This window comes from Canis lupus, chromosome 7 (genome assembly GCF_048164855.1).
Source record: "Canis lupus baileyi chromosome 7, mCanLup2.hap1, whole genome shotgun sequence".
In the NCBI taxonomy this organism is placed as follows: domain Eukaryota; kingdom Metazoa; phylum Chordata; class Mammalia; order Carnivora; family Canidae; genus Canis; species Canis lupus.
In genome coordinates this window covers 37,268,017-37,295,994 of record NC_132844.1, presented here as the reverse complement: position 1 = coordinate 37,295,994, position 27,978 = coordinate 37,268,017, and the positions used below count along the sequence as shown (strand labels likewise).

The following is a 27,978-nucleotide window of genomic DNA, read 5'->3' as shown; positions in this document are numbered from 1 at the left end:
CAAAATCAGTGAAGGGGAGAGAAAGAGACAGCGTTACAGTTATGGAATGACTAAGTCACAGGAATGAAAGGCACAGCACAGGGCATCTAGTCAGTGATACTGTAATAGTGATGTGTGGTGACAGATGGCAGTAACACTTGTGGTGAGCACAGCATAACATACAGAGAAATGGAATCAGGATGCTGTACACCTGAAACTAATGTAACTGTGTGTCAACTCTACTCAAATAAAAAAATACTGCTTTCCAAGTCCTCATGCTTCAAATAAATTATAGTAAACCCATGTATTTAGAATACTGTGCAACCATAAAAATAAAAGACTGAGGAAGTGGTTCTGTTCACTGGGACATTCTCTGAATAAAAAAGTAAATTCCATAAATATATATGTATGTATATTTATACATTGTCATAAATATCCGAAAAGTAGAAAAATGAATACATAGATTTTTTTTCCTTTTTCACAGATTTTTTTACCTCTAACAGCTTTTTATTCTTTTTATATCTAGGAATTAATCACAGCTTGGTACATAGGATTTTTGGTTCTTATATTTTCATCTTTCCTTGTCTATCTTGTGGAAAAGGATGCCAATAAAGAGTTTTCTACATATGCAGATGCTCTCTGGTGGGGCACAGTAAGTATAAAAATCTGTTTTTGTTTTTTGGATATTGTGAAATGTTTCCTTTGAATACAGTGTAATGATTTCTATGAATCATTTATGAAAGGTCTCAATAAAAACATTAACTTCCAAAAGGGAGTTATGTGACAATATACAGCACTAAAATTGTCTAAAGAGTTTTGTCATCTCTATGGCTCAACAAAATTAAGTTCTCTTATAAATCATCAGAAGCACTTCTTGAGTGCTAGATTGTTTCCAAAATAAGGATACATTATTTTTTTAAACTGTGATTAAAATCTTGATAAGTTGTTTGTTTGTTTTAACTTTGTGGAGCACAGATTTAAATTACCAATTTTGCACTGGCTTACCATTCATCAAGAAGTTTATCTGAGGTTAAAAGAAGGAATAGTAACTGAATGAAAGCTAAAGTAAAATTATGGCACAAAAAGTGAAAAAGAGAAAACTGGTAACCATCTGTGAGATCAGAGATTATAGACACCTAATTTCAAAATTTTCCACTCAAAAACTTACTTTTCATTTAAGTTGTTATTTTTTTTTTTTAAAGATTTTATTCATTCATTAGAGACAGAGAGAGAGAGAGGCAGAAACACAGGCAGAGGGAGAAGCAGGCTCCATGCAGGGAGCCTGACGTGGGACTCGATCCCGGGTCTCCAGGATCACACCCTGGGCTGAAGGCGGCACTAAACCGCTGAGCCACCGGGGCTGCCCCATTTAAGTTGTTATTAAAGGATAGTTCACCAAGCAAATAAAAAGGTCATGACCTCATACAGACACGTGCTAAAGAATTTAACTCTTTTTCTAAAATCTTTCATTCTTTTTTTTTAATAAATTTATTTTTTATTGGTGTTCAATTTACCAACATACAGAATAACACCCAGTGCTCATCCCATCAAGTGCCACCCTCAGTGCCCATCACCCATTCACCCCCACCCCCCGCCGTCCTCCCCTTCCACCACCCCTAGTTCGTTTCCCAGAGTTAGGAGTCTTTATGTTCTGTCTCCCTTTCTGATATTTCCCACACATTTCCTCTCCCTTCCCTTATATTCCCTTTCACTATTATTTATATTCCCCAAATGAATGAGAACATATAATGTTTGTCCTTCTCCGATTGACTTACTTCACTCAGCATAATATTGAAGCAAATGGTGGATATTTGTCATTTCTAATGGCTGAGTAATATTCCATTGTATACATAAACCACATCTTCTTTATCCATTCATCTTTCGATGGACACCGAGGCTCCTTCCACAGTTTGGCTATTGTGGACATTGCTGCTAGAAACATCCGGGTGCAGGTGTCCCGGCGTTTCATTGCATCTGTTTCTTTGGGGTAAATCCCCAGCAGTGCAATTGCTGGGTCGTAGGGCAGGTCTATTTTTAACTCTTTGAGGAACCTCCACACAGTTTTCCAGAGTGGCTGCACCAGTTCATATTCCCACCAACAGTGTAAGAGGGTTCCCTTTTCTCCGCATCCTCTCCAACATTTGTTGTTTCCTGCCTTGTTAATTTTCCCCATTCTCACTGATGTGAGGTGGTATCTCATTGTGGTTTTGATTTGTATTTCCCTGATGGCAAGTGATGCAGAGCATTTTCTCATGTGCATGTTGGCCATGTCTATGTCTTCCTCTGTGAGATTTCTCTTCATGTCTTTTGCCCATTTCATGATTGGATTGTTTGTTTCTTTGGTGTTGAGTTTAATAAGTTCTTTATAGATCTTGGAAACTAGCCCTTTATCTGATACGTCATTTGCAAATATCTTCTCCCATTCTGTAGGTTTTCTTTTAGTTTTGTTGACTGTATCCTTTGCTGTGCAAAAGCTTCTTATCTTGATGAAGTCCCAATAGTTCATTTTTGCTTTTGTTTCTTTTGCCTTCATGGATGTATCTTGCAAGAAGTTACTGGGGCCGAGTTCAAAAAGGGTGTTGCCTGTGTTCTCCTCTAGGATTTTGATGGAATCTTGTCTCACATTTAGATCTTTCATCCATTTTGAGTTTATCTTTGTGTATGGTGAAAGAGAGTGGTCTAGTTTCATTCTTCTGCATGTGGATGTCCAATTTTCCCAGCACCATTTATTGAGCAGTCATCAAAAACCTCCCAAGACACAAAAGTCCAGGGCCAGATGGCTTCCCAGGGGAATTCTATCAAACGTGTAAAGAAGAAACCATACCTACCCTACTAAAGCTGTTTGAAAAGATAGAAAGAGATGGAGTACTTCCAAATTTGTTCTATGAGGCCAGCATCACCTTAATTCCAAAACCAGACAAAGACCCCACCAAAAAGGAGAATTACAGACCAATATCCCTGATGAACATGGATGCAAAAATTCTCAACAAGATACTAGCCAATAGGATCCAACAGTACATTAAGAAAATTATTCACCATGACCAAGTAGGATTTATCCCTGGGACCCAAGGCTGGTTCAACACTCGTAAAACAATCAATGTGATTCATCATATCAGCAAGAGAAAAACCAAGAACCATATGATCCTCTCATTAGATGCAGAGAAAGCATTTGACAAAATACAGCATCCATTCCTGATCAAAACTCTTCAAAGTGTAGGGATAGAGGGAACATTCCTCGACATCTTAAAAGCCATCTATGAAAAGCCCACAGCAAATATCATTCTCAATGGGGAAGCACTGGGAGCCTTTACCCTAAGATCAGGAACAAGACAGGGATGTCCACTCTCACCACTCTCACCACTGCTATTCAACATAGTACTGGAAGTCCTAGCCTCAGCAATCAGACAACAAAAAGACATTAAAGGCATTCAAATTGGCAAAGAAGAAGTCAAACTCTCCCTCTTCGCCGATGACATGATACTCTACATAGAAAACCCAAAAGCCTCCACCCCAAGATTGCTAGAACTCATACAGCAATTCGGTAGCGTGGCAGGATACAAAATCAATGCCCAGAAATCAGTGGCATTTCTATACACTAACAATGAGACTGAAGAAAGAGAAATTAAGGAGTCAATCCCATTTACAATTGCACCCAAAAGCATAAGATACCTAGGAATAAACCTAGCCAAAGAGGTAAAGGATCTATACCCTAAAAACTATAGAACACTTCTGAAAGAAATTGAGGAAGACACAAAGAGATGGAAAAATATTCCATGCTCATGGATTGGAAGAATTAATATTGTGAAAATGTCAATGTTACCCAGGGCAATATACACATTTAATGCAATCCCTATCAAAATACCATGGACTTTCTTCAGAGAGTTAGAACAAATTATTTTAAGATTTGGGTGGAATCAGAAAAGACCCCGAATAGCCAGGAGAATTTTAAAAAAGAAAACCATATCTGGGGGCATCACAATGCCAGATTTCAGGTTGTACTACAAAGCTGTGGTCATCAAGACAGTGTGGTACTGGCACAAAAACAGACACATAGATCAATGGAACAGAATAGAGAACCCAGAAGTGGACCCTGAACTTTATGGTCAACTAATATTCGATAAAGGAGGAAAGACTATCCATTGGAAAATCTGTCATTCTTAACAAGGGAACCAGTACAATGTTACATCCAGTTCAAAGGACTATCCAAAAAACAGAAATGTATAAAAATCAGGAATATTGAAATGAATTCCAGTAGAGGTAAAGCTGGCTTCTTCCACAGTGTGAGAGCAAAGTCAATTAAACCTCTGCTAGACAGAATTTATTTACATGTCTATAGAAAAGAATTATTTTGCAATGCTACCAGTTATCTACAACTTACAGAGTTGCAAAATAGCTCAAAAGCCATGAAAAATGCAGAGGCCATAAAATCAGAAGTCAATAACCTCGAAGGGTGTGCTTTAAGCAAGGCATAGTTTTCCATTAAAGCAAAAATCTTGTTTGCATTGTAAAAAATTTATAAAACAGTCATTGAAACATGTGCCTTAATAAGAATGTCACAGGATAGGGTAATGCTTTCTGCAATACATAAACTGTATTTCTTTTTATTTTATTCCTTAAGACAATCCAAAAGAGTGTTTTGTGAAAATATACAGCTTTTATAATTGTCTAAAAAACTTCCCATCTCTTTGGGCCAACAAAGTTAAGTTCTCTAATAAATCATCAGTAATATTTCTTGAGTGCTAGATTGTCGCCAAAATTAAAATATATCATTTTCTTAAACTGTGGTCAAAATATTTATAAGTTGGGAGGGGCACCTGAGTGGCTTAGTAGGTTAAGAGTCCAACTCTTGATTTCAGCTCAGATCTGATTTCAAGGTTATGAGTTCAAATCCCACAATGGGCTACTAGAAAATAAATATATACATTTATAGGTTGGTTGTTTGTTTTGTGGAATATAGATTTAGGTTACCAATTGTTGCATTGTTCTGCTACTCATCAAAAGTGCATCAGTGAGAGCTAAAACTCTGGTCAAGGACAAAGAAAATTTGCCCCGGCTTGTATTAAGCAGAACTCAGTATGTTTGCTGGCCACACAGCAGCAATAAAATGAATAAGAATCAGATATATATTGACCTGAAGGTTAAGATTTTTTTCTGAAATTATCAGTCAGTGTCTGCAAGATTGTGCCATTGATAACAAGGCAATCTGGCAATTTAACAATTTGGTTCCCAGATCCTCCCTCCTACCCCACAAGCAATAATGGACATTTTAAAAGGACGAAAGTAGAAAACCTGAAAGAGAGCAGTCATGTGACATTCATAAAATACCTTTTACATATAGAATGCAAATGAAAATCTATGACTCGTTGTGTGATAAACTGTGTAAATTGAGAAAACAGGAGCCTCTTCTAGCCAACAAGGGGAAGATAATTTATTATTCCAGGCTTCAAAGCAACAATTGGAGCTTAAGTTTAGTATTTGTTTCTCTTTGATAATTCTAACATACTTAAATTCTTGAGACATTCATGTGCACCTGTCCCATTGAGATGCAGTCGTTGATGAGTTTTGCCTGGCAGCTCTTTATCCTTCTTTCCAATAGTCTTCCTTTTCTCCTTTTTACTAATCAGAATTGCTGTATTGTGTGTTAAATAGTGTGTGGGAAAGTTCTTAATATACTTCTCACTTAGTCACCAGCTTATTTCTTTTGCCAGAATAACCCACGTAACAGGTTTTCAAAGGTCATATCTGTGACTTTCAGAGGGGAAGCAACATATTTTCATTGATTCCCATTTCAGTAGTGCTATTTTGACTGAAGCTTAACCTGTACTTAACAGGTTCCTTCAAAGGCCTAATTATGTCTCCATTAAAAAAAATCTGGTCTTGAATACAAAAGTAAAAGTCTTCTAACATGTCAGGCTTCTAGGAAAAGGCTTTGTTGGTCCACAGTGGGTTTGTTGATATTAACTGAGTCATTAATGAAATTGTCTGAAGCCTAAAAATATACTAAAAAGCAAACAAGAGTGCTTATTATTTCTATTCTTTATAAGAAGAACATATAGTGGGTCTCCAATGTGAAATAAAATAAATTTAGAACACTGTACCTTTTATTATATATTGATCAAGACCTTAATAAAAAAAAAGACCTTAATAAAATATATGGCTGGATACTTTCTGGTTAAAATTGTCTATGTCGCACATAATAGACACCTTGCTAATTATGAAAGTATCCAGAATAAAGAGAGAAATGAAAACATCCTGAATTAGAGTGTTTCTAAATATTAGAATTCAGTTAAAAAATAGGAAATTCTCTTCATTAAGAAAGCCTAAATTATTTGACATTAAGTATCAAAAGGCAACTTGTGGTTTATGGATACAATATTTCAGTGAATTCTGAATACTGAATACTAAGTACTAACCTCTTTTCATTAAGAAAATAGCGAGGGCTATCCCCAAAACCAACTTTTGGAGGGATTCATGATGTGATCAGCACTACTCAAAACTAGTAACAATTCAAAGAACTCTGATCCCTGGAAACAATTCCATACTAATGAATAACAACACTTAACTCATTAAGTAAGTGAAATCATCAATATAAAGGACCTGGGACTAAGGCCACAGCCAGTGCCCAATCAAAGATGGTGGCTGCCATTGGTATAAATATCTCATTATGGATGTTAGATGGAAGCACCATTATTTTTTTTTTTTTTTTTGGAAGCACCATTATAACAAAAGGAACAAAGAGTTGTATACTTCATGGCAGACTCACAGCTTAAGCACAGAAGGGCCTTGGGAATTGGGGGTTACAATGAAAAGATGTTCTAGGTTCTGAAGTAGCAGCTAAAGGCACGTTCGTGACAAAGGAAGTAGACACGGGTCAAGGGGAAGTAACTCTAGAGGGTTAGGCAGTGACAGCTCAGGAAAAGAGGATCTTCTGATAGTTAGGCAGAGCTCCATTTGATGTTATTTCCTATTATTATTTTCCTCCTTTTTGGTTGCTTTAGGTTTATTCTGAAATAACTTAGGAACAAGTCTTCCTGGAGCTATTTCCTATTATTATCTCCTTCTTTCCTGTTAATATTTTTCTCCTTTTGATTTGCTTTAGATTTATTCTGAAATAACTTAAGATCAGGTCTTCCTGAAGTCATATTGCCTGATAATGACCTGTTCTTGAAGGCCAGCTTGTTCTCTATTTACTACTATTTCTGTGATAAAGACAGTGTTATGGGTGGCTTTTTTTTTTTTTTAAGAAGCATACAGCAGCAAATAGTATAAATCTATTCTTGAGTAAGTGTCTGCATACAGCCCCCATGTGGGACCATGTGCTTGATGTGATTACATAAGGCATGTAGGAGAATTTGATATTAGCCAATTAGTCCTAGAATTCATGCTGAAAACCTTACAGCCTCTCTCAAAGCAAATAATATGGAAGTATCTATGGATAGTGTTGTATACGGTGCATTCAGCAGGTTGTACAGCCCAAATATATGTCATGAGTTTCATCCCCCTGCCAAATCTAAGAATAAGAAATGGCGTAAATTTATGGAATAACTAAAAATACCCTTGTGTCTGATGATACTGAGAATCAACCCTCCTTATATTAGGTTCACCAGCACAAAATGTTTTCTGCAACTTTTATAAGTTGTTGTTTCCTGACTCAGTGTTGGTAACATTAAATAAAAGTTAACAGTTATTTCTCACTACCAGCGCATTACCTGATGGTATCAAAGCTTTACTTGGCCATGAGATTATCACCATACCAACCCCTAACTATCCAAGAACATTATCAAGTACCAAGCAAGAACTGAGACACACTTACCCAAGCTGCTACCCACCAAAACATCTTAGCTTCTATGAGCCTCTATAAGTCCTCTGCCTACCTGGATGGCATAAATGTATGAAATATATTGGTCATAAGCCTTTTAACAGAAGCGTTTCCTAAGAAGTCTGTTCCTACTAAAAGAATGTCAAATCACACATGGCTCTGGATACTTTTGCTCAGTTTTATTCCATAAACATTGAGCACATACTGTATGGAAAAGAACAGAAGAATTAAAGTCAGGAATCTTGGCTTCCAGCCCCATCGTTATGATTTAGCAGAGGTGTGATATTCAGCAATCATTTACTATCTATAAAATTAAGAAAATAGTATGACCCAAACACAAAGTTGCTATGTGTATTAAAGAAGATAAGGATATGTAGTGCCTTTATCAGGCATTGGACAAATGTTAGCCACTACTATTATTACATATTTGACAATGAACCTGCAAGAACAACATAGGATGCTATTGCCCTGAGCTGCCTGCCACTGCAGAACCCAAATTATATGATGCCACCACCATGAGAGAGTCTGGTGTTTGCAGACTGAAAACCTTTCACGTCTACTAGTTTACAATGAACAAATTTCTTGCGCAGGTTCTAGACTACCCACTCCCTGAACATAGGTGTTCAGGAAGTAGCTAGGGAGAAGAGAAAAGGAGGGAAGAAAAGAGAAGAGAAGAGAAGCAAGGCAAGGGGAGGAGAGGAGAGGAGTGGGTAAGGGAAGAGATTATTGACAAACTGTTCCTGTGAATCATCCTCCTTTAAAGGACCGCCTTATGGCGAAATTATACTGTGCTTTGGGAATCTACAAATAGTATGTTCTAAGCTTGTTCACATGAATGAATTAGCTATAAACTGGTATTCATAACTGTATTCTCAAAATTAGGCCAATAAATGTTTCTTAATTTGCTACCTGAAGGGAAGGGTGGGTTTATGTCTACTGGTCTGGAATTAATTCTGTTATTGAAGGGAGGGGGAAAAAAAAGCTACAGCCTAATCAGCATCCAAATTATAATCTGACTATAGCAACTGTCATCCCACAAAAAAAGAAGAGAAAAGAAAAGAAAAAAAAATCAAGAGAGCTTGGGCCAGAATTTGCATTTGTTTTACAGTATTATTCCTGAAGAAAATGTCTCGGTTACTAAACACACCAAGGGCCCCCAGTCCACCTTTGCTACCACATTACACATTTATACCAACATTTGCAACCCACAGATTTTTCAGAAGATATCTTTTCTCGCCTGCATGCCTGCAACCAAGGACATGAAATACAAGGGCAAAAAAAAATTTTTAAGATTTATTTATTTATTCATGAGAGACACAGATTGAGAGGAGAGGCAGAGACATAGGCAGAGGGAGAAGCAGGCTCTTCGCAGGGAGCCTGATACGGGATCACAACCTGAGCCAAAGGCAGGTGCCCAGCCACTGAGCCACCCAGGCGTCCCCCAAGGGCAAAAACTTACCTGAACTGTTCCCATCTGCCAAATCACCTTCAAGTAAATTGCCCAAGTGGAGAGACAACACTAACCACCAGCACTCCTGAGATCAACTAAGGTGGAGCAACAGGCTGCAGTGGGCCATTCTCCCTCAGATCCTGATCCGTCTTGTCAGGCTACAACCTGAGAACGCATCTGCCACTTTCTACCTCTGGTCACAAAGTATAATGATAAATGGCATCCTCTCACTTAATGAAAGTAGTCATCTCCCTAAAACTGCACTGGAAGAGATATTTTAAATCTTTTTAGTCTATCTTTTAATTTTTATAAGCAAATTCAAAACTTCACAGACTTTCAAATGATTTTGTAAACACCATAGTCAAAAGTCACTATGTAGGAATCAATAAGCAATATGTAAGGACACAAATACAGAAATAAATTTTTAAGAATTTCATCTATTCAGCACATGTTAATCAGCCTATCTCTTTTAAGCTCTAGAAGTAGGTCAAAAATGGAATTATTTCCAATATGGTGGATTTCCTCCATCCCCCGAAGATCACATATACAGCCTCTCAAGTTCTCTGAAACAAGCTTCTATTCCAGGAGCTCTCCTGAAGAGCTGATGTCTTTGGGCTTCCATGTGAACCTACCTTTCTCTAACTTTGGATCCAAATGAAAATCATGACTAGGTTCAGCCACTCAAAGATTCACAAGATTTCTAGAATATAGAAATGGGTTTATTGTTTGGCACAAGTGTGGGAGAATAAGCACCAAGAGGGCTTCTGCTACTCAGTTCATGTACAAAGGACCAGCTGATAATCATTAGCAGGGCGTTCCAGATGCTAGGAAAAGAAACATAATGTAATTGTGCTGTTCCAGGAGACACACCGGTATTTCAAGGACAACTTGACCTAAAAGTCCAGAAAATCAATGAACATCCATGCAGGCCTCATCTGAGGATGGTTTTGTCACATGTACCCAGTCATTGCTCAGAAAGTCAGCAGCCGGATCAAGCTGATGGGTCAGTGTGAATTCGTAAAGAAGGCTCACATCATTTTATTGTAGGTGCATCTTAGAAATGTCACTTTCATCCCTGATCGTACCTGTATGTTCACATCAGGGAGTCCAGTTGCCCCCTTCGCAGCCACAAAAAGTGACATGCTCCCAGCAGGCATGAAACAAAGAAAGCCCAGCCAGCCTACTCCCCAGCATGGACAGACAAAACTGCTACCGTGTTGCCAGATCCTTCTCAAGCCCAGCCTGGCTTAACAAAAGGCCTCTATGCTTTCAACCAAGTAACATCCTGAGAGACTTTGAAATTGGAGTAGAGGAAGTTGTTGCACCTGAGCATGGCTGCCACCCATTCCAGGCCTCGGCAGGCAGTGAAACATGGTCAGCTGGAAGCCTGGACCCAGTGCAGAAAGAAAGTGGGCAGAGTCTTTGCCATCCTCCAGGGGATTCCAGGGGGCAGCTCTCAGAGTTCATGGGGTTCTTTTCTCCCTGACAAAGCACACCTGTAAGAGAGCAGGCAATTCTAAATTCAAAATGAGAAAGAACAGGCTTTCTTCTCTACTCAGAAAGAAACACTGGGCACACAGTCACTTTGCTGTGTCTCATTCTTCGGAGTTAGAGGCAACGGTTTAAAAAAAAAAAAAAAAAAACTTCTCTGAGCAATGAGCCAAGGAGAATAACTCAAATGCACTGTAGTTCCCCTTTATCCGTGGTTTCTCTTTCTGCTGCTTCGGTGACCTGCAGTCAATCTGGTAAGTAGATGGTCCTCCTTCTGATGTTTAGTCAGAAGATCAGTAGTAGCCTAACGCTACATCACCATACTATGTCATTTATCTCACTCCATCTCATCACACAGGCATCTTACCATCTCTGCTCATCTCATCACAAGAAGGGTGAGTACAGTATAATACAAGAGACCACATTCACATAACTTTTGTTACAGCATACTGTTATGATTGTTCTTATTATTAGTTATTGTTGATTTCTTCCTGTATCTAATTTACGTATTAAAGTTTATCATAGGTATGAGTGTATAGGAAGAAACATAGTATATATAGGGTTCAGTACTATCTGTAGCTTCAACCACCCATTAGCATTTTAGAATGCATCCCTCATAGATAAAGGGGGACTACTGTATTATTAGAATGTAAAGTTAACCATGAAATGTACCATTTTTGCTGTTACCAAACCATGAAATATCTCCTTCAGTTTCTTATTAAACTGCTGTAAAAAGAGTAAGCTATTTTGCAGAAATATTATAGATTAAAATCTTCCCCACATATGTAGGATTAGGAACCTATAACAAAATTGAACCAGGGGCATTTTTTTCTGCAATCTCAAGGAATTCCTTACAGAGCCCCACCTTTGATACTGTTAGTGATGTGTGATTAACTTGGCTACTAGGTTCTTCTACAGATTCACTTTCTCCAACCTTGGATGACCCTCCCCTGTTCTGTAGACCTCTTGTTAATTTGTCCTTGACACCCTCTCACACTGTCACCACCCCAAGCTTTAAGCCTTTCACTCCCCAAGCTGATCCCACCATCTCCTTTACTGGAATTGAAGAGAACCAAGTCCAGCATTCCCAGTGCTGCCCTTTATTCACATTATGTTCACATGTCTCTGCCTAGTAAAAGACATGTCCTTCCACACTGCCAAGGCTAGCCCTTCCAACTATACCTTGATCCTATTTCCCTTCCTCCGTGGTTGCCTTACCTGTAATAAAGCTACCACTCTTCCTCCCCACCTCAGGCTCATTCTCTCTGCAGACATGCACAAACACATCTAAAAAGCTTGCCTTCAAGTTAGACTTCTGGGAGTTCATGCCCCATTTTTCTCACTCCATTTGTTGCCAGTGTTCTTGGAAGGATTCTTCATTTATCCTCTAAATATTTACTGAATTCCTCCTACTTTGTGGCAAACATTATGCTAGATGTTAGAAAGATCATAAAGACATGGTTTTCCTTCTCACAAAGGAAATAGAGACCAAAGAAACATACAGAAATCTACCACTTATGGTAAGTGCTATTAAGAAACAAGGGGCTGAAACAGAAAGTAACTGGAGGCCCTATTGTAGACAGAGTGAGTAGGGAAGACCTCTCCAATGATGGAGTATTTTGGATAGACTTGAAGAATGAGAAGAAGCCCTGGGAAGGGTGGGGAGAGGAACAGTTCTGGCTGAAGAAACAGGATATGCAAAGGTCCTGTGGCAGAAATAGCCTGGCCTGTTTGAGGAGCTAAAAGGACATTGTGGTCAAAGTACAGTGAGCAAGGGTGAAATCAGGTCGATCTTGGAGAGGTAGGTGGAGACCAGGTCAGATAGGCCACTGTTAGGAGCCTAGAGTTTATTCTGAAATCAGTGAGTAGCTGTTGAAGGATTTTTAAAAGGGAATAACAAATCAGTTTCCCTCACAGATGTAGAGAAAACGAACTGAGGGTATCAAGAGCAAAGCAGAGAAACCAATTAAGAAATTGCTGCCACAGCCTGGCCTGCCACCATGGCAGGGAAGACAGTGAGCAGGGAATGAATTTGCAGTATCTTTGGGAATTAGAACCCATGGTACTTGATAGATTCAGGGAGGGAGGCAGGAAAACAAGAAATGAGGACAACTGAGGCTTCTGACATGAGCAACTGGGTGGACGGCGGTGCCCTTGTTAGGATGACGGGATACATTTGGGGAACATGCTTTGGGGGGAATAAGTTTTCTGTCTTAAACATGTTAAGTTTAAATGACTGTGTGCCATCCAAATAGAAATATCAGCTACACATATGTGAATCTGGAGCCCAGAAGAATCTGGAGCTTGACGGTATAAATTTGGTGTGTTCACCATTAAAATGGTGTTTAAATCCATTAAGATCACCTGGGAAAAGAGAAAAAAAAAGAGGGATAGAAGAGGAAAGAAAGTGAGAGAAGAGTAGAATTTTTTAAAAACGAGAGCCTAGAACCAAACCTTAAGAATCCAATAGTCAAAGGTTGACTAGAGTAGGAGGCACCACATAAGAGGAGCCACCAAAAATATGAAGAGAAAAATCATGGAAGTAAGGAGAAAAGAAAGCTAGCAAGGACTTATCGGCTAACTTGAAAGTTTCTGAAAGGTCTGGCATCATGAAGCATCATCTCCTTCTATCATTTCTGCCTCTCAAATGTAACCCCTCCTTCAAACCCAGGTAGGATGATAAGACCAAAACAACCTCTTTCGTGGAAACCAGAGACCATCTATCTCCATATCCAGGATCTTTTCTCAGTCCTCATTGTCCTTGTTTTCTATGAGACTGTGATACCAATGATTACCTAGTCCTTTTTGAAACTCTCTCTTCTCCATTGAGGTTCCATTTATATGACTCACTTCTAGTTCCCTTACTTTTTAAAATATTTATTCTTCTCTGACTTCCCTTTCCCTTCCATCTCTTTAATGTCTGTTTCTTGAGAAACCCTTATTTACAAAGCTTCAACAATCATCCTGTGCCTGATTCTAAAGCCCAAATCTCATGCCAAACCCAACCTCTTTCTTTCAAGCCTCAAGCTCTCTATCTCAATTCCCTGCTCGACATTTCTAGATCAGAGCCATACTAACATTTAAAAAGCACTTATTTGCAAAACCAAACTCTTTGTCTTTGCTCCAAAATTTTCTACTTCTCATTATCATATTTCTATTTATGGTACAACCATCTTCCCCTTGAAATTTTTAAATCCTTGTTGACTTAGTCTTCCTTTTCATCCCAGACAATTAACAAATGCATTTCTATTGAACTTCATAACACACCTCTTCACTCTGCACTCCCATGCAGTCCCATTGCCACTGTTCCAATTCACTTGCCCCATCATTCTGCCGGGTCATGCAGAACCTTGTGGGCCCTGGAGAGGAGCTGTGACTTTGTTCTAAGATGCATGGGAAAATCCTGGAGCAGTCTGATCATGGCAGAAACATGATGCAAATTTCATTTTTCAAAGACATTCCCTGAGGATCCCTGGGAGGCTCAGCAGTTTAGCACCGCCTTCAGCCCAGGGCGTGATCCTGGAGACCTGGGATTGAGTCCCACATCGGGCTCCCTGCAAGGAGCCTGCTTCTCCCTCTGCCCATGTCTCTGCCTCTGTGTGTGTGTGTGTGTGTGTGTGTGTGTCTGTGTGTGTGTGTCTGTGTGTGTGTGATGAATGAATAAATAAAATCTTAAAAAAAAAGACACTCCCTGATCTAGCTGTAGTATATCTAGTTAATCTCCTTTTCCACTAATCCTCTTCAGACCCCCCCATGCTCCAACCCAACTGAACAACTTATACTTTTTAGAACCTACCCCATTTGTCCTCACAACTGTGCAGCTAATCACCTATTTTACCCCCCTAGATCACCCTCTTCATTATTTCTGCCTCTCAAAATATTGCTTCTCCTTCAAAGACCAGGGATGTTGACATCTCCAAGTAAAGCCTCCTTGACCCCGTAAGCTGGTGATAATCAATCCGCTCCTTGAATCCCCAGAGTAGATTATATGTACATCCATCATAATACCTGTCTTGCCCTATTTTGTGTTTTAATGATTAGTGTGTGACGTGTCTCCCCTCTTACACCATAAATATCTTAGGACAAGAACTATGTACCTCTCATTTTTGTTCCACTACAAATCATAACACGTACCTTGTACACACCAGACCTCCAGGAAATGCCTGCCAAGGTAATAAATAGACAGCCTTAATTAACATAAATTATTGTTTTGTGTACTGATTCAGTCCTAAATCCATGGTGCTATCATTTCTGTATCACTGATGGTTATCCACTTATTTAAATAACCTTTCTTTGAATACACATAGAAAAGATGGAAAATTGTGTTATAAGGGAGGAACAAGTATGTAGGTTATTCCCTTCCTTAAACAAAGAGAAGCTCTGTTATGCGTCACGGAAAATTAAAGCAGGGTAATAAAATTTGCCAACAAGGCTTGTTGAATAATGATTTAGTGGAAACGTTGCTTTGCCTCCTGTTCATAGGTCCTAACTTTCCTCTCAAGTACTTAAGCTGCACGTTCTATTTATTTTGTTTTTAGATTACATTGACAACAATTGGCTATGGAGACAAAACTCCCCTAACTTGGCTGGGAAGATTGCTTTCTGCAGGCTTTGCACTCCTTGGCATTTCTTTCTTTGCACTTCCTGCTGTAAGTATCTTTGCAAAAATAAAGCGGTTTAAATTAGATCTTAGAGGTTTATTAGCATGAGCTTTCACACATTGGAATTCCCAAGAACATATCTATATCACTTACAAATATAATTTTATTGAAAAAAAAAACAAATATAATTTTATTGATATAATGTTGACTTCTCTACATACATCCAGTGAAAAAAATTATGAAAAATGGTCTTTCCTTGGAGATGCTTAACCTGGGAGTTTTATGCCTGCTAGGATTTCATGATCAAATAATCATTCAGACGGCTCACCTCTCAGTCAACGTGCTACTAGTACATTTAAAATATGTGTAATGATTTAAAGGTATCTTCTTTTTTAAACTGATCTCTCCAGTTTGGCTTAGAACATGTGCTGCTGAAGAGATGAATGTGTCAAATGGAATATTTACCTCTTCAGATGCATTTGAGTGAAAAGCCTATGACTTTAAAGGGATTCAGTGTGTCAGATGATTTATTCTTTCTGTCATCGTCATTGATTTTTCCTAACGAACAGCTTCTGCATCTTTTCAGAATGAAAAGCACATTTATTTTCCCCCAAGCTTCTGATTATTTTCTCCTTAATAGATGAAGTTTTCTTTCTGATCACTTTATCCTCTTGTTTCATTAAAGGCAGTTGATCAAAATATTACAATTTGCCTCCATCCCTAAACTCTCACTTTTGTTCATTCCACCTCTTACAGGGGAAGAAAGCCAACAAAAAGGAGTGTGACAGTAGTGGCAGGAGTCATGCTCAAGGAACAATAGCCTCACTCTTGCTCCAGACAGAAGCTGAGTTGCCTCACAGCGTCTGCTGAGTAGGGACCCCAGAGTACTCCCAGCTTTCAGCTCACAGGGCTCCTCCTCTGCTGTGAATGAGTGCAGAGGCTCATTTTGTTCCCATGGCCAGAGTTCAACTCTGGATTGACCAGTTGGTTCTGCCCCAGACTATATAAGACCACAGAGAAGACACTGGAAAGACTATGCATCCTCTTGAGCATTAGATTTAAGCTCGAATGTAAAGCCACATACTACAAGGCTTTGTCACATACTACCAATGTGACTGTATTAGTTTTCTAGGGCTACTGTAAAGGTATCACAGACTGGGTGGCTTAAACGACAGAAATCAATTGTCTCACAGTTCTGGGGTCTAGAAGTCCAAAATTGAGGAGGTGGCAGGATTGGTTCTTTCTGAGGGCCATGAGACAAGGAACTGCACCAGACTTCTTTCCTTGGCTCTTGGATGGCAGTCTTCTCCCTATATCTTCACATTGTCTTCCCTCTGTATATGTCTATGTCCAAATTTTCTCCCCTAAGGACACCAGGCATATTTATAGGGCACATCCTAATGACCTTGTTGTAATTTGGTTACTTCTGTAAAAACCTTATCTCCAAGGTCATATTCTAAGGTACACATTCTAAGGACCTGGGAATTAGGACTCCAGTATATGAATTTCAGAGGGGTATAGTTCAGCCAATAAGAATAACCATGGGTATGTTTCCTCATCTATATAATAGAGAAAGAATTATTGTGCCCAGAGAAATTTTATGAAGACCAATGTGGTAATTAATAAGTCAAATGTTTGTAATGAAGAAAACTTTCCTGAAGTGTTTCTTCCATTTTCTGTATGAATCTAGATATATTATTTCTTGTCATGAAGTGACAAAATCAAGGAGAGTCAAAAAAATCTCACTTATCCAGAATTGACTTACCTGGCAAGCCTAACAATCCAGAACAGAGCAGAGAGTCATTCAATAATCAAATTCCCTACATGAAAATACTTTTAGAAACAATAAAATACATTGTTGGGCTTTTTATTTAACCAAAATAATTGCTGCTTTTGTGTTTATGCTTATCCTGAGACCACATATAAAACAACTTCAGTGATCCAGTGAAAAGCTGCAAACAGGGACATAGGCAACCTCTGAGCTATTAAAATCAACAATAGTGTATGTGCTGTCCTCATAGGAGAGTCTCTTGAGAACTAATTCATAACCTATTCTTAATTTAGAGAAAATTCTGATAAGCTGAGCTACATAGCTTCATAATTCTCTGAAGATTATCAACAGCAAAGGCAGAGGGTGATTGAACAAACATTGTAACAAGAAGAGACTATAGAAGACTAACAACAAAGAGGGGGGGACATCTGTAAGGGGCAAACAGATGCAAGTGTTCAAAATGTAAGAACCTGGGGCCAATTAGTGTTAGTGTCAACCCACCTTCGGAAGCTGGCTGCATCCAGCACAGCAAAATACCAGTCCCTGTAATGAAACTCTGGACTATCACAGGAAAGTTAAATTGTGTCATTCTGTTAGGTTAAAGGTCAGAGACTAAGTAGTCATGCTTGAATATGTTTCCCAATAAAGTGATTACAATTCTCATATATCCAAATTAATATGTGTTGGAAATGTGAAAAACTTGCTTGTGCAAAACTGAACATCCCCTAACAATGCCAAGAAAAGTGGACTTTATCATGGATATTTTATTGCTACCTCACATTAGATGCTGAGCTCTTACTTATTAAATGAAAGACTAAATTAAATGGTCCATATATACCCTTAAAAAAGAAAACACAGGGCGGCTGGAAATGCCATTATGTCTGTGTATCTGTCCGCAACAGTGCTGTAAGAGTAAGACTTGGGAGAGTGCATTTTGCTAGGAAAGTTAGAGATGAGTCATGAGCCATCCTTGCTTGGGGTTCCTCCCACCCAGGAAACCCAAGGACCAAGAAAGAGAAGAGCCTTTCCCCATCTTTCTTCAAAACAGAAGGACTTTCTTGAACATCACCGAGTCACACGGCCACCGTTCCCAAGCTCCATGGGGAGGTCACTTTCCTTGAGGCCCACAGCATCCCAGAGCTAACCCGCAGGAAGAAGCTCCCTGCTTCCCAGCGCTGCCCCTAGCACAGGCCTCTCTCCTCTTCAGGATGCCCCCTTCCTTCCTGCTCAGAGCATCATTTAGTTGAGCCTGTCTGCCAGTGTGAGATGCACAATAGGCTTCTTTAATCTCGGAGGGGGAAAGGGATAAGTATTTAAAACATTTACCAGAATGTACTTTCTCTGTACTTAATGTTTATGTAGCTCTTCTCAACATAGCACTAAAACATAAAACCTAAAAACTCAAGTCATGTGACCTTAGGAAATGAATTAAAAGAAAATTTGATTTCTATATCTTGGTTAATTGATTTTAAATTTTTTTAATTTAATTTCTAAGAATTTTCATCTTATTAATGTTGATATTTGAAGGGATGGCAAATGGATTATATGCATATCATATATATCATAAGTTAGATATATTTTTAATATATGTAAATATATATAAAACATAATGGATTTTATTTTAACACACTTCTAGTTAGGTTCACTGAGCTGTGTACTTAAAAATGTGGAAGAAAATTGGAACAGAGCCATAATGAGACAATGAGCAGACCTGGTTTAATAACTGTTATAATGTACAGTCTGGCGCAAAAGATATGTAGTAAACATTTGCCAACTACTAATATATGTTTCTAGGCAATGCCAGTGTGATTTTTAGCACATTTTAGTTTGTTTGGCAAATGCTGAGTTTGTGTTATGTAGAGCCTGTCTTTATTTTCCAAAAGGGATTTAACTCTAAACCTCATTTTCACATAACGTGCCCAAAAATGGTAGTTATTGCTATTAATTTAATGTCTACAAAATCTGAATTATGCTCCATGAGTGAATTATATGCACTATGCATATAAGGTACATACACACATACATACAACAAATATGTAATATAAACTCTCATGTTTTATATTCTCTTACATGTCTATGCTTCATGAAAAATAATGTTAAAAGGAAAATAAATAAATCTTTCCTAAATGATTTCAAATAGCTGGAAAAACTTTAGGAGTTACGAATGACTAGAGTTGGAAGGCCATTTTTATAATCTCCAGATGAAGGAAAATGTTTAAGTCGACAAACGAGATCATACAGACCAGATTTTTATGTTTGCACAAAGTTTGGTTGGTGCAACCTCAACCTAGTGAAGATCTTAGACAGCATGAGACAATCATGGAAAAAGACAGATGGAAAACAGAACCTATGACATAATTTCTAACTTCATGGTACAGTCATTCATCCTAATTAATAACGGAGTAGCTTATTGCTCATTAATAGCAAACAGTATTACCGTATAACTGTATTTTAAACAAAATTGCATTACTGATTATCTGGTTATTGTCACGGATATGCTCTGAATTGTGACATCTAAGATAAGAAGGAAGGTTAAAGGTGACTTAGAACCCAAAAATATCTTCCCCAAGTTGTCATCTAGCCAAGACTTAACACCTCCTAATGATGAGAACCCCAACACCCGCCCCCGTAGCCTATGCCATCTTTGAGCTACTTTAATTTAAAGGAGGAAAGAAAAACAACCATTCCCTATCTATAGCAAATACTGACTCAGTGCTTATAAGAAATCCATCTCTAGCCTAAGGGTCAGACTCCTTGAAGTTTAATAAAAAGGTAATAATTTATAGCTCGCAAGTAAAATCCACAGACCTGAAAGCAGTGGAGCTCCGTGTGCCATGCTAATAAAGTGGAGACTTACGGGAAAGCCCAGAGACTAAATTTAGCTAGCTCCAAAAGCCCACCCAAGGCTGAAACAAAGTATCTTGATTCCATGGATGTTAGACCAAAGCAAACTGAAAAGAGGGAGGCATTTCAGAGAGCCAGGATTTTGGCAGATCAAAATGACAAGCAGAAGGAAGCAAACCAGCCAAAAGTACTAATACAAACACAGAGAGACAACTCGTCTTCCTAACCCCAAAATCTCAATAGGTGAACTAAAACCAAAAAGGCAAGGGATGCTTAAAGTGTGAGATTAAAACTCAGAGAAGCAAGACTGTGCTTTGCAATAACCCATGCTCTTGTCTTTATTATATAAGCAGGCAAATGGGAAACTTTCTGTCTTCAAAATTGAGTGTGTGGATAGCTGTCTCCCCCCACCCCTTTCACTTTACTTGAGTAGGTGGAGAACTGTAGCATCGAGGAGAATTGAGTTGGGATGGACTTTAAATATACACCACCATTTCAAGAATGGAAAATATAAAATTTCATCATATCATCAGAGGGCTAGAAAAACTGCCATGTACTCAGTAGTGAGACATTAACTGCCCCAAATTCTAAGCCCACCTCTTTCCAAAACCAGAATTCCTATCCTCTAAATTTCATCATGTCCCCTAATTCCAAATAGATACAACCATTCACTTTAACTAAAGCTTTAAGAAGTATCATAGGGAAGGCCACACACACACACACACACACACACACAAAACACTTTTCAAGAATTGTGGTTTTTAATTAGAATTGTGGTGCCTCTTACCATAGTATAAGAAATCATAAATGGGGAGGATCCCTGGGTGGCTCAGTGGTTTAGCACCTGCCTTCAGCCCAGGGTGTGATCCTGGGGTCCCAGGATCAATTCCCGCATTGGGCTCCCTGCATGGAGCCTGCTTCTCCCTCTGCCTGTGTCTCTGCCTCTCTCTCTCTCTCTCTCTCTCTCTCTTTGTGTCTCTCATGAATAAATAGATAAAATTTTTTAAAGAAATCACAAATGGCATTGCCTGGTTGATTTGCTAATGAACAAAAGCTGTTACATTTTTTGACAGTCTTGTCTCAGAACTTGCCATTGCCAGTGGTGTTATAACAGAGGTAAATAGTGTTTGTTTTAATAAGTAATATGTTTACAAACGGATTGCACAGTGTTTGTCTTTTCTGAGACTCATTTTAGAAGGTTTTTCAGAATATTTGAATTACCTTGATAGTCCTTTTGAAAAAAAAAGTTTAAGTACTATTTTTGTATTTTGTTCCAGGGCATTCTAGGCTCAGGTTTTGCATTAAAAGTACAAGAACAGCACCGCCAGAAACACTTTGAGAAAAGAAGGAACCCAGCTGCCAACCTCATTCAGGTAAATGTCAATGTAATAGGCTGATGGCAACATCAGTCTCTGAGTGCTTGCCGGGTCATTTTCCAGTCTGTGTGCTTCATTGCTTAGTAGAGCTACTGATTTGTTTTGTTTGTAAAAATGAAATTGGAACTTAATGTACAGTCTTGGATTTGGGTAAACATTCCCCACTCCCAAACAGAAAAGATATATGTTTTCAGCAAATGGCCCATATGTTGCTCAGGTTTATTAACCATGACAGCGAGGACACACAGAGGTTAGCAGGTGTGTTGGCCCTGGAATGACCTAACGTGTCTTATGGATGACTTGATGAAACATAATTGATCATTAAGTGATGGAGCAGAGCATGGCATTGTTCCCTGCATTGCAATTACTTTCTCCAGGCAGGCGTATGCCACTGTTCTGAAGAACAGCATATTTGTTTAGGATGTCAAGGTTTACTGCTCATAGGATTGCTTGAAGTGCCATCTAGAGCAATAACTTGAAATAGTTAATCCTATTTTAAGAGCTGGTAGGATTATGGAATATGTCAGTGTTTGAGAATATAAAATAATAGGGATATTATCTGAAACTACTTCATGACATATGGCTGTTTAATGTTTCATTTTCTTTCCAATAACTCAAGGTTTGCTTCAGCATTAAAAAAGAATGCTCTACTATTGTCATTCATATCTTTTGAGAATAGAACCATCCTAAAACCAGGTTCCTTAAGAATCACAAAATACATTCTTTTCTAAATCCATGCCGTAAAACTGGTATTTAATTATGGAGACAATGATTGTGCAATCTGAAATTTCCTCCCTTCCTGCCAAGCAGTGGGAGACACAGAACTTCTAAACTGTAGGGGTTTGGAGTAGCAATCTGAGATGTTAGGATATTTGTCCTCATGTTGTAGTAACAAGCACATTGTTTTAATTTAGATTGTAGGTTTAAGTGGGTGCGTTGATAAGGGATAACTGCTGCACAACCCTATCTTTAGCCTTTGTCTATGTCTGTAATATGCAGGACCTCCAACAGACATGGAGCAGGGGAAACAAGCAGGGGAGGGTGGTTCAATTATATCATGAAGGCTGTCTTCTTGTATCTAATGACTAAATAAGTACTAATTTTCAAATCAAACTACTCTGCAACTATTGACAGACCATTGGGCATGGCTTCTAGTGCAAACCACTGAGGGTCTTTATTTTTTTAATTTTTAGGTTTCATAGAACATTAAAGATAAGTATTGTTGTCTTAAAGAAAAAGATTCCTAAGTAGTAGAAGTTTAGGATCTGAAACATATCACTATGGCCCAGTGATCATCGCCATAATGAAAAGAGATGCCACACACTTTAGGGTGCACACAAAACACCTGAGGCCTGAAACTGTTAGCCTTTCATCCTTTGGTGCTTCTTAACTGTTTATAAGGTGCTTCCACACTTTCAATGAATTTTTCTTCTCACTATTTTTATCTTTTAATTATTTTTACTTCTCATCTTTTAATTCTAGAGCAGTGTTTTTCAACTTGTGAATGCCAAAGTTATTCTATGGGTTCCTTACATCTGTCTAGCCACCAAGCCCTGTCTATATATCTTACCCATATCAGGACTCCTTGCTCTCAAGAGAATGGAGATACTGTTATCGCAAATAAAGTTCAAATTTATTTAAAATTATTCCTAAATTATTTATTCGTTTTAGCTTTTTTTAAATATTTTATTTATTCATGAGAGACACAGAGAGAAAGAGGCAGAGACACAGGCAGAGGGAGAAGCAGGCTCCAGGCAGGGAGCCCAACGTGGGACTCGATCCCCGTTTCCAGGATCACACCCCAGGCTGAAGGCCCAGCTAAACCGCTGAGCCACCTGCGCTGCCCAGCTTTAGCTTTTCTATTGTATATTTTCCCAATCAACACATACTCAAAATGTGATCACCCCTCTCTCTCAAATAAATAAATAAAATCTTAAAAGGGGAGGGCTCTGTATCAAAAAACATTTTATTTTTTTTAATTTATTTTTTATTGGTGTTCAATTTACTAACATACAGAATAACCCCCAGTGCCCGTCACCCATTCACTCCCACCCCCCGCCCTCCTCCCCTTCTACCACCCCTAGTTCGTTTCCCAGAGTTAGCAGTCTTTACGTTCTGTCTCCCTTTCTGATATTTCCCACACATTTCTTCCCCCTTCCCTTATATTCCCTTTCACTATTATTTATATTCCCCAAATGAATGAGAACATATAATGTTTGTCCTTCTCCGACTGGCTTACTTCACTCAGCATAATACCCTCCAGTTCCATCCACGTTGAAGCAAATGGTGGGTATTTGTCATTTCTAATAGCTGAGTAATATTCCATTGTATACATAAACCACATCTTCTTTATCCATTCATCTTTCGTTGGACACCGAGGCTCCTTCCACAGTTTGGCTATCGTGGCCATTGCTGCTATAAACATCGGGGTGCAGGTGTCCCGGCGTTTCATTGCATTTGTATCTTTGGGGTAAATCCCCAACAGTGCAATTGCTGGGTCGTAGGGCAGGTATATTTTTAACTGTTTGAGGAACCTCCACACAGTTTTCCAGAGTGGCTGTACCAGTTCACATTCCCACCAACAGTGTAAGAGGGTTCCCTTTTCTCCGCATCCTCTCCAACATTTGTTGTTTCCTGCCTTGTTAATTTTCCCCATTCTCACTGGTGTGAGGTTCAAAAAACATTTTAAAGTATCAACTGTTTTATTAGAAAATGAGCCCTTTGAGGCATTTCTCATGCATGTATCCCTTGTGATGATATGGAGCTCTGCTGTCCAGTACAGTTGCCAATAGCTATATGTGGCTATTTAAATTTATAAATTCAAGTCCTCGATGGCACTAGCCATATATCAAAATATGAGTAGCAATATGATGGATACTGGCTACCATATTGTACAAGATAGATCTAGAGAATATTGGAGGAACTTCCTTGATCTAACATATCAACTACTAAATTGTGCAAAAACAATTTCCAGTTGAACTTGAAAACAGATTGCTATTCTTGCAGTAAACCATTGGACCAGAGGTACTAATATGTACACAACTAAAGCTAGACAAGGCTTTCCTCTCAGATAATCCATAAAAGGTGAGAGGCTGACTGAACTGTTTTGCTTAGAGATCTAGAATTTCATTTTATGGAACTGAGTTATGTAATATATTTTGTGATCAATAATTAAATTTGCACAAATAAGAAGCTCTTTCACAGTAAGAGAAACCATCAACAAAATGAAAAAGCAGCCTATTTGGAATGGAAGAAGGTATTTACAAATGGTATATCCATTAAGGAGGTAATATCCAAAATATATAAAGAACTTATACAACTCAACACCAAAACAAACAATCCTATTTAAATATCAGCAGAAGAAATAAGATAAAATAAAATAAAAATCAGCAGAAGACTTGAATAGACAATTTTCCAAAGAGGACAAAGAGACGGCCAACAGACACATGAAAATATGCTCAACATCACTCATCATCATGGGAATACAAATCAAAATCACAATGAGAAATTCCCTCACACCTGTCAGAATGGCTAAAATAAAAAAGACAAGAAATAACAAATGGGAAGAATGTGGAGAAAAAGGAATCCTTGTGTACTTTTTGTAGGGATGTAAATTGGTACAGCCATTGTGAAGACAGTATAGAGGTTCCTCAAAAAATAAAACATAGAAATAGCATATGATCCAATAATTCCACTTCTGGGTATTTACCCAAAGAAAACAAAAACACTAATTTGAAAAAATATATGCACCCCTATGCTTATTGCAGCACTATTTACAATAGCCAAGATATGGAAGCAGCCCAAGTGCCCATCAATAGATTAATTGATAAAGAAGATGTGAAGATATATTTATACAATAGAATATTACCCATAAAAAAGAGTGAGATCTTGCCATTTGTGACAACAAGGTTGGACCTAGAAGACATTATGCTAAGTGAAATAAGTCAGACAAAGGCAATACCATATGATTTCACTTGTATGTAGACTCTAAAAAATAAAACAAATGAAAAACAAGCAAAAAACTGAAACGGACCTGTAAATACAGAGAACAAACTGATGATTAAGGGGAGAGGGATAATATGTTGGGCAAAATGGGTGAAGAGGAATGGGAGGTACATGCTTCCGGTTACAGAATGAATAAGTCATGGGGATGAAACATACAGCATGGGGAACATAATCAGTGGTTTTGTAATAGCATTGTATGGTGACAGATGGTAGCTAGACTTGTGGTGAGCACAACATAATGTATAAAGTTGTCAAATCACTATATTGTACACCTGAAACTAATGTAACAGTGTGTGTCAACCAAGCTTCAATAAAAAATAACTAAATTTATGCAAATGTAGATAATACTTGTGAAATTATTAATTTTTCTTTTACTTAAAATCCCAGATTATGTGTTATGCTAAATAAAAAAATATATAAAATTAAAGGCTTAAAATTTTCAAGAGTACCTTTAAAATCTAATCATAATTACATTAGTCAAAGTAGAATCTACAAACCCATAAGGCAATTATTACCCCTCCCCAAATGCAATTGATTTTTTATTAGACATAGGAATAATAATATATAATTATTAAATGTTTTCATTGTTCTTCCTTGCTGTAATCCTTAGCCAGAATTCAGAGCTTTAAGCTTTGATAATATATATTGCAGAAATTTATTTTTAAGGATGCAGTAGATTGAAAAGCAATCCTCACTTACTAATCCATTTATTTTCTCAACCAATAAACCTGCCTTGATTTGCTCAACACACAAAGCATCAAGACCAAGAGTAATGTCATTTGTTTTAAGCCAGAGCCACTATCTTTCTCAAAGGGCACTGAAGATTAGACTTACTGTGGTGATCATTTACATGCAAATATCAAATCATTATGCTGTACACCTGAAACTAATGTTATATGTCAATTATACTTCAATTAAAAATTAACATAGATAAAAAAATTAAAAGGCACTGAGATGCCCAAATTGCTTTGTCATTTGGTTGGTGAGACAATTAAATTAACCAGCCTTTCTGGGTCTTAGAGAAGAATTTAAAACCCCAGCAGCTTTCAGCAAATTTAGCTGTGTCAATATCTTTGCATGATTCATTTAAATTAACTTTTCTTTTCAAGTGGAGTGGTCTGGGAAAAGAAAGCAGCTTGAATACCTGCCCAAATGTCACAACTTTCATTAAGAATGCCCAAGAATGGCAAAGTATTTTTCAGTTTGCAGGGTGTTTCTAATACATGATGTCACTTGATCTCCAGGCCAAGCCTAGGAAGAGCTAGGACTCAGTCCCTAGCTTCTGAATCATAATCCATTACTCCTTTCAAATAGTAGCGGTTGCATCCTTATTTATGTATCACTGAAGGCTTGAGGCTAGAGTTTAAAATACTTCAAAAAATGGCATGTTATAGGGGTTTACTTTGAGAAAGATTGGACCAGCTCAGGGTGTAGCCAAGATGTTTGCTGGAAATAGAAACAAGATTAAGTGAAAGTTTGTAAAGTGGAATGCTGACAGTCTTATTCTCCTGAAGGGAAGAGATTAGAAGACACCACCATGGGGAAGCTAGGTGGCCCAAAAGAAATATATATATATTTTATATTGAGACTTTGGCTTCCACCAGTGAAATATCTGAGTCTTCACCCAGTTACCCTGAAGGTCACCAGTCAATAGTTCAAGCCTTATACAGAGCGTATATAATCTTTTTTAGCACTTTACTCATAAATAATAACAGCCTGAGAAAAAGTTTCCTAGATGTGCAAAACGATGGCAGGAAGAAAGAAAGAAAAGAAAGAAGGAAAGAAAAGAAAGAAAGAAAGAAGAAAGAAAGAAAGAAAGAAAGAAAGAAAGAAAGAAAGAAAGAAAGAAAGAGAGAGGGAGGGAGGGAGGGAGGGAGGGAGGGAGGGAGGAAGGAAGGAAGGAAGGAAGGAAGGAAGGAAGGAAGGAAGGAAAGAAAGAAAGAAAGAAAGAAAGAAAGAAAGAAAGAAAGAAAAAGAAAGAAAGAGAAAAGAAAGAGAGAGAGAGAGAGAGAAAGAAAGAAAGAAAGAAAGAAAGAAAGAGAAAAGAAAGAAAGATGAAAGAAAGAAAGAAAAAAAGAAAGAAAGAAAGAAAGAAAGAAAGAAAGAAAAAGAAAGAAATGAATTGAACACTTAGAAAGAAAGAAAGAAAGAAAGAAAGAAAGAAAGAAAGAAAGAAAAGAAAAGAAAGAGGAACAGAGCTAAAGTAGTGAAAACCTCCTAGAAATTAGAAGGAAAAGAACAGAGATAGAAAATAAGACCAGGGATCCCTGGGTGGCGCAGCGGTTTGGCGCCTGCCTTTGGCCCGGGGCACGATCCTGGAGACCCGGGATCGAGTCCCACATCGGGCTCCCGGTGCATGGAGCCTGCTTCTCCCTCTGCCTGTGTCTCTGCCTCTCTCTCTCTCTCTGTGACTATCATAAATAAATAAAAAAAAAATTAAAAAAAGAAAAAGAAAATAAGACCAAAAAAATAGGAAAGTTGGATGACCCTACCAGGAGATCAAATATCCAACTAATAGGAGTACCTTATAAAAAGTACAGAGAAATTAAGGGAGGATTTTAGCAAAGAAATTTTGCATTATGATTCTCCAGAATTGGCTGACCACAGTACTAGGGCCCCCCAAGTGCCCAGCACTACAAACA

The 27,978-nt window shown here is 38.1% G+C and overlaps 1 protein-coding gene across 3 annotated transcripts in view; it reads left to right on the top strand.

Moving 5' to 3' along the window:
* KCNQ5 (potassium voltage-gated channel subfamily Q member 5) overlaps positions 1-27,978 on the top strand; it is a 496,689-nt gene that overhangs the window by 390,158 nt on the left and 78,553 nt on the right. For all 3 annotated transcript variants that reach the window (XM_072832360.1, XM_072832358.1, XM_072832359.1), the window contains exons 5-7: positions 506-631; positions 15,278-15,388; positions 21,233-21,328. In XM_072832360.1, coding sequence (XP_072688461.1) covers positions 506-631; positions 15,278-15,388; positions 21,233-21,328 — 333 coding nt within the window. The remainder of the gene's footprint in view (positions 1-505; positions 632-15,277; positions 15,389-21,232; positions 21,329-27,978) is intronic.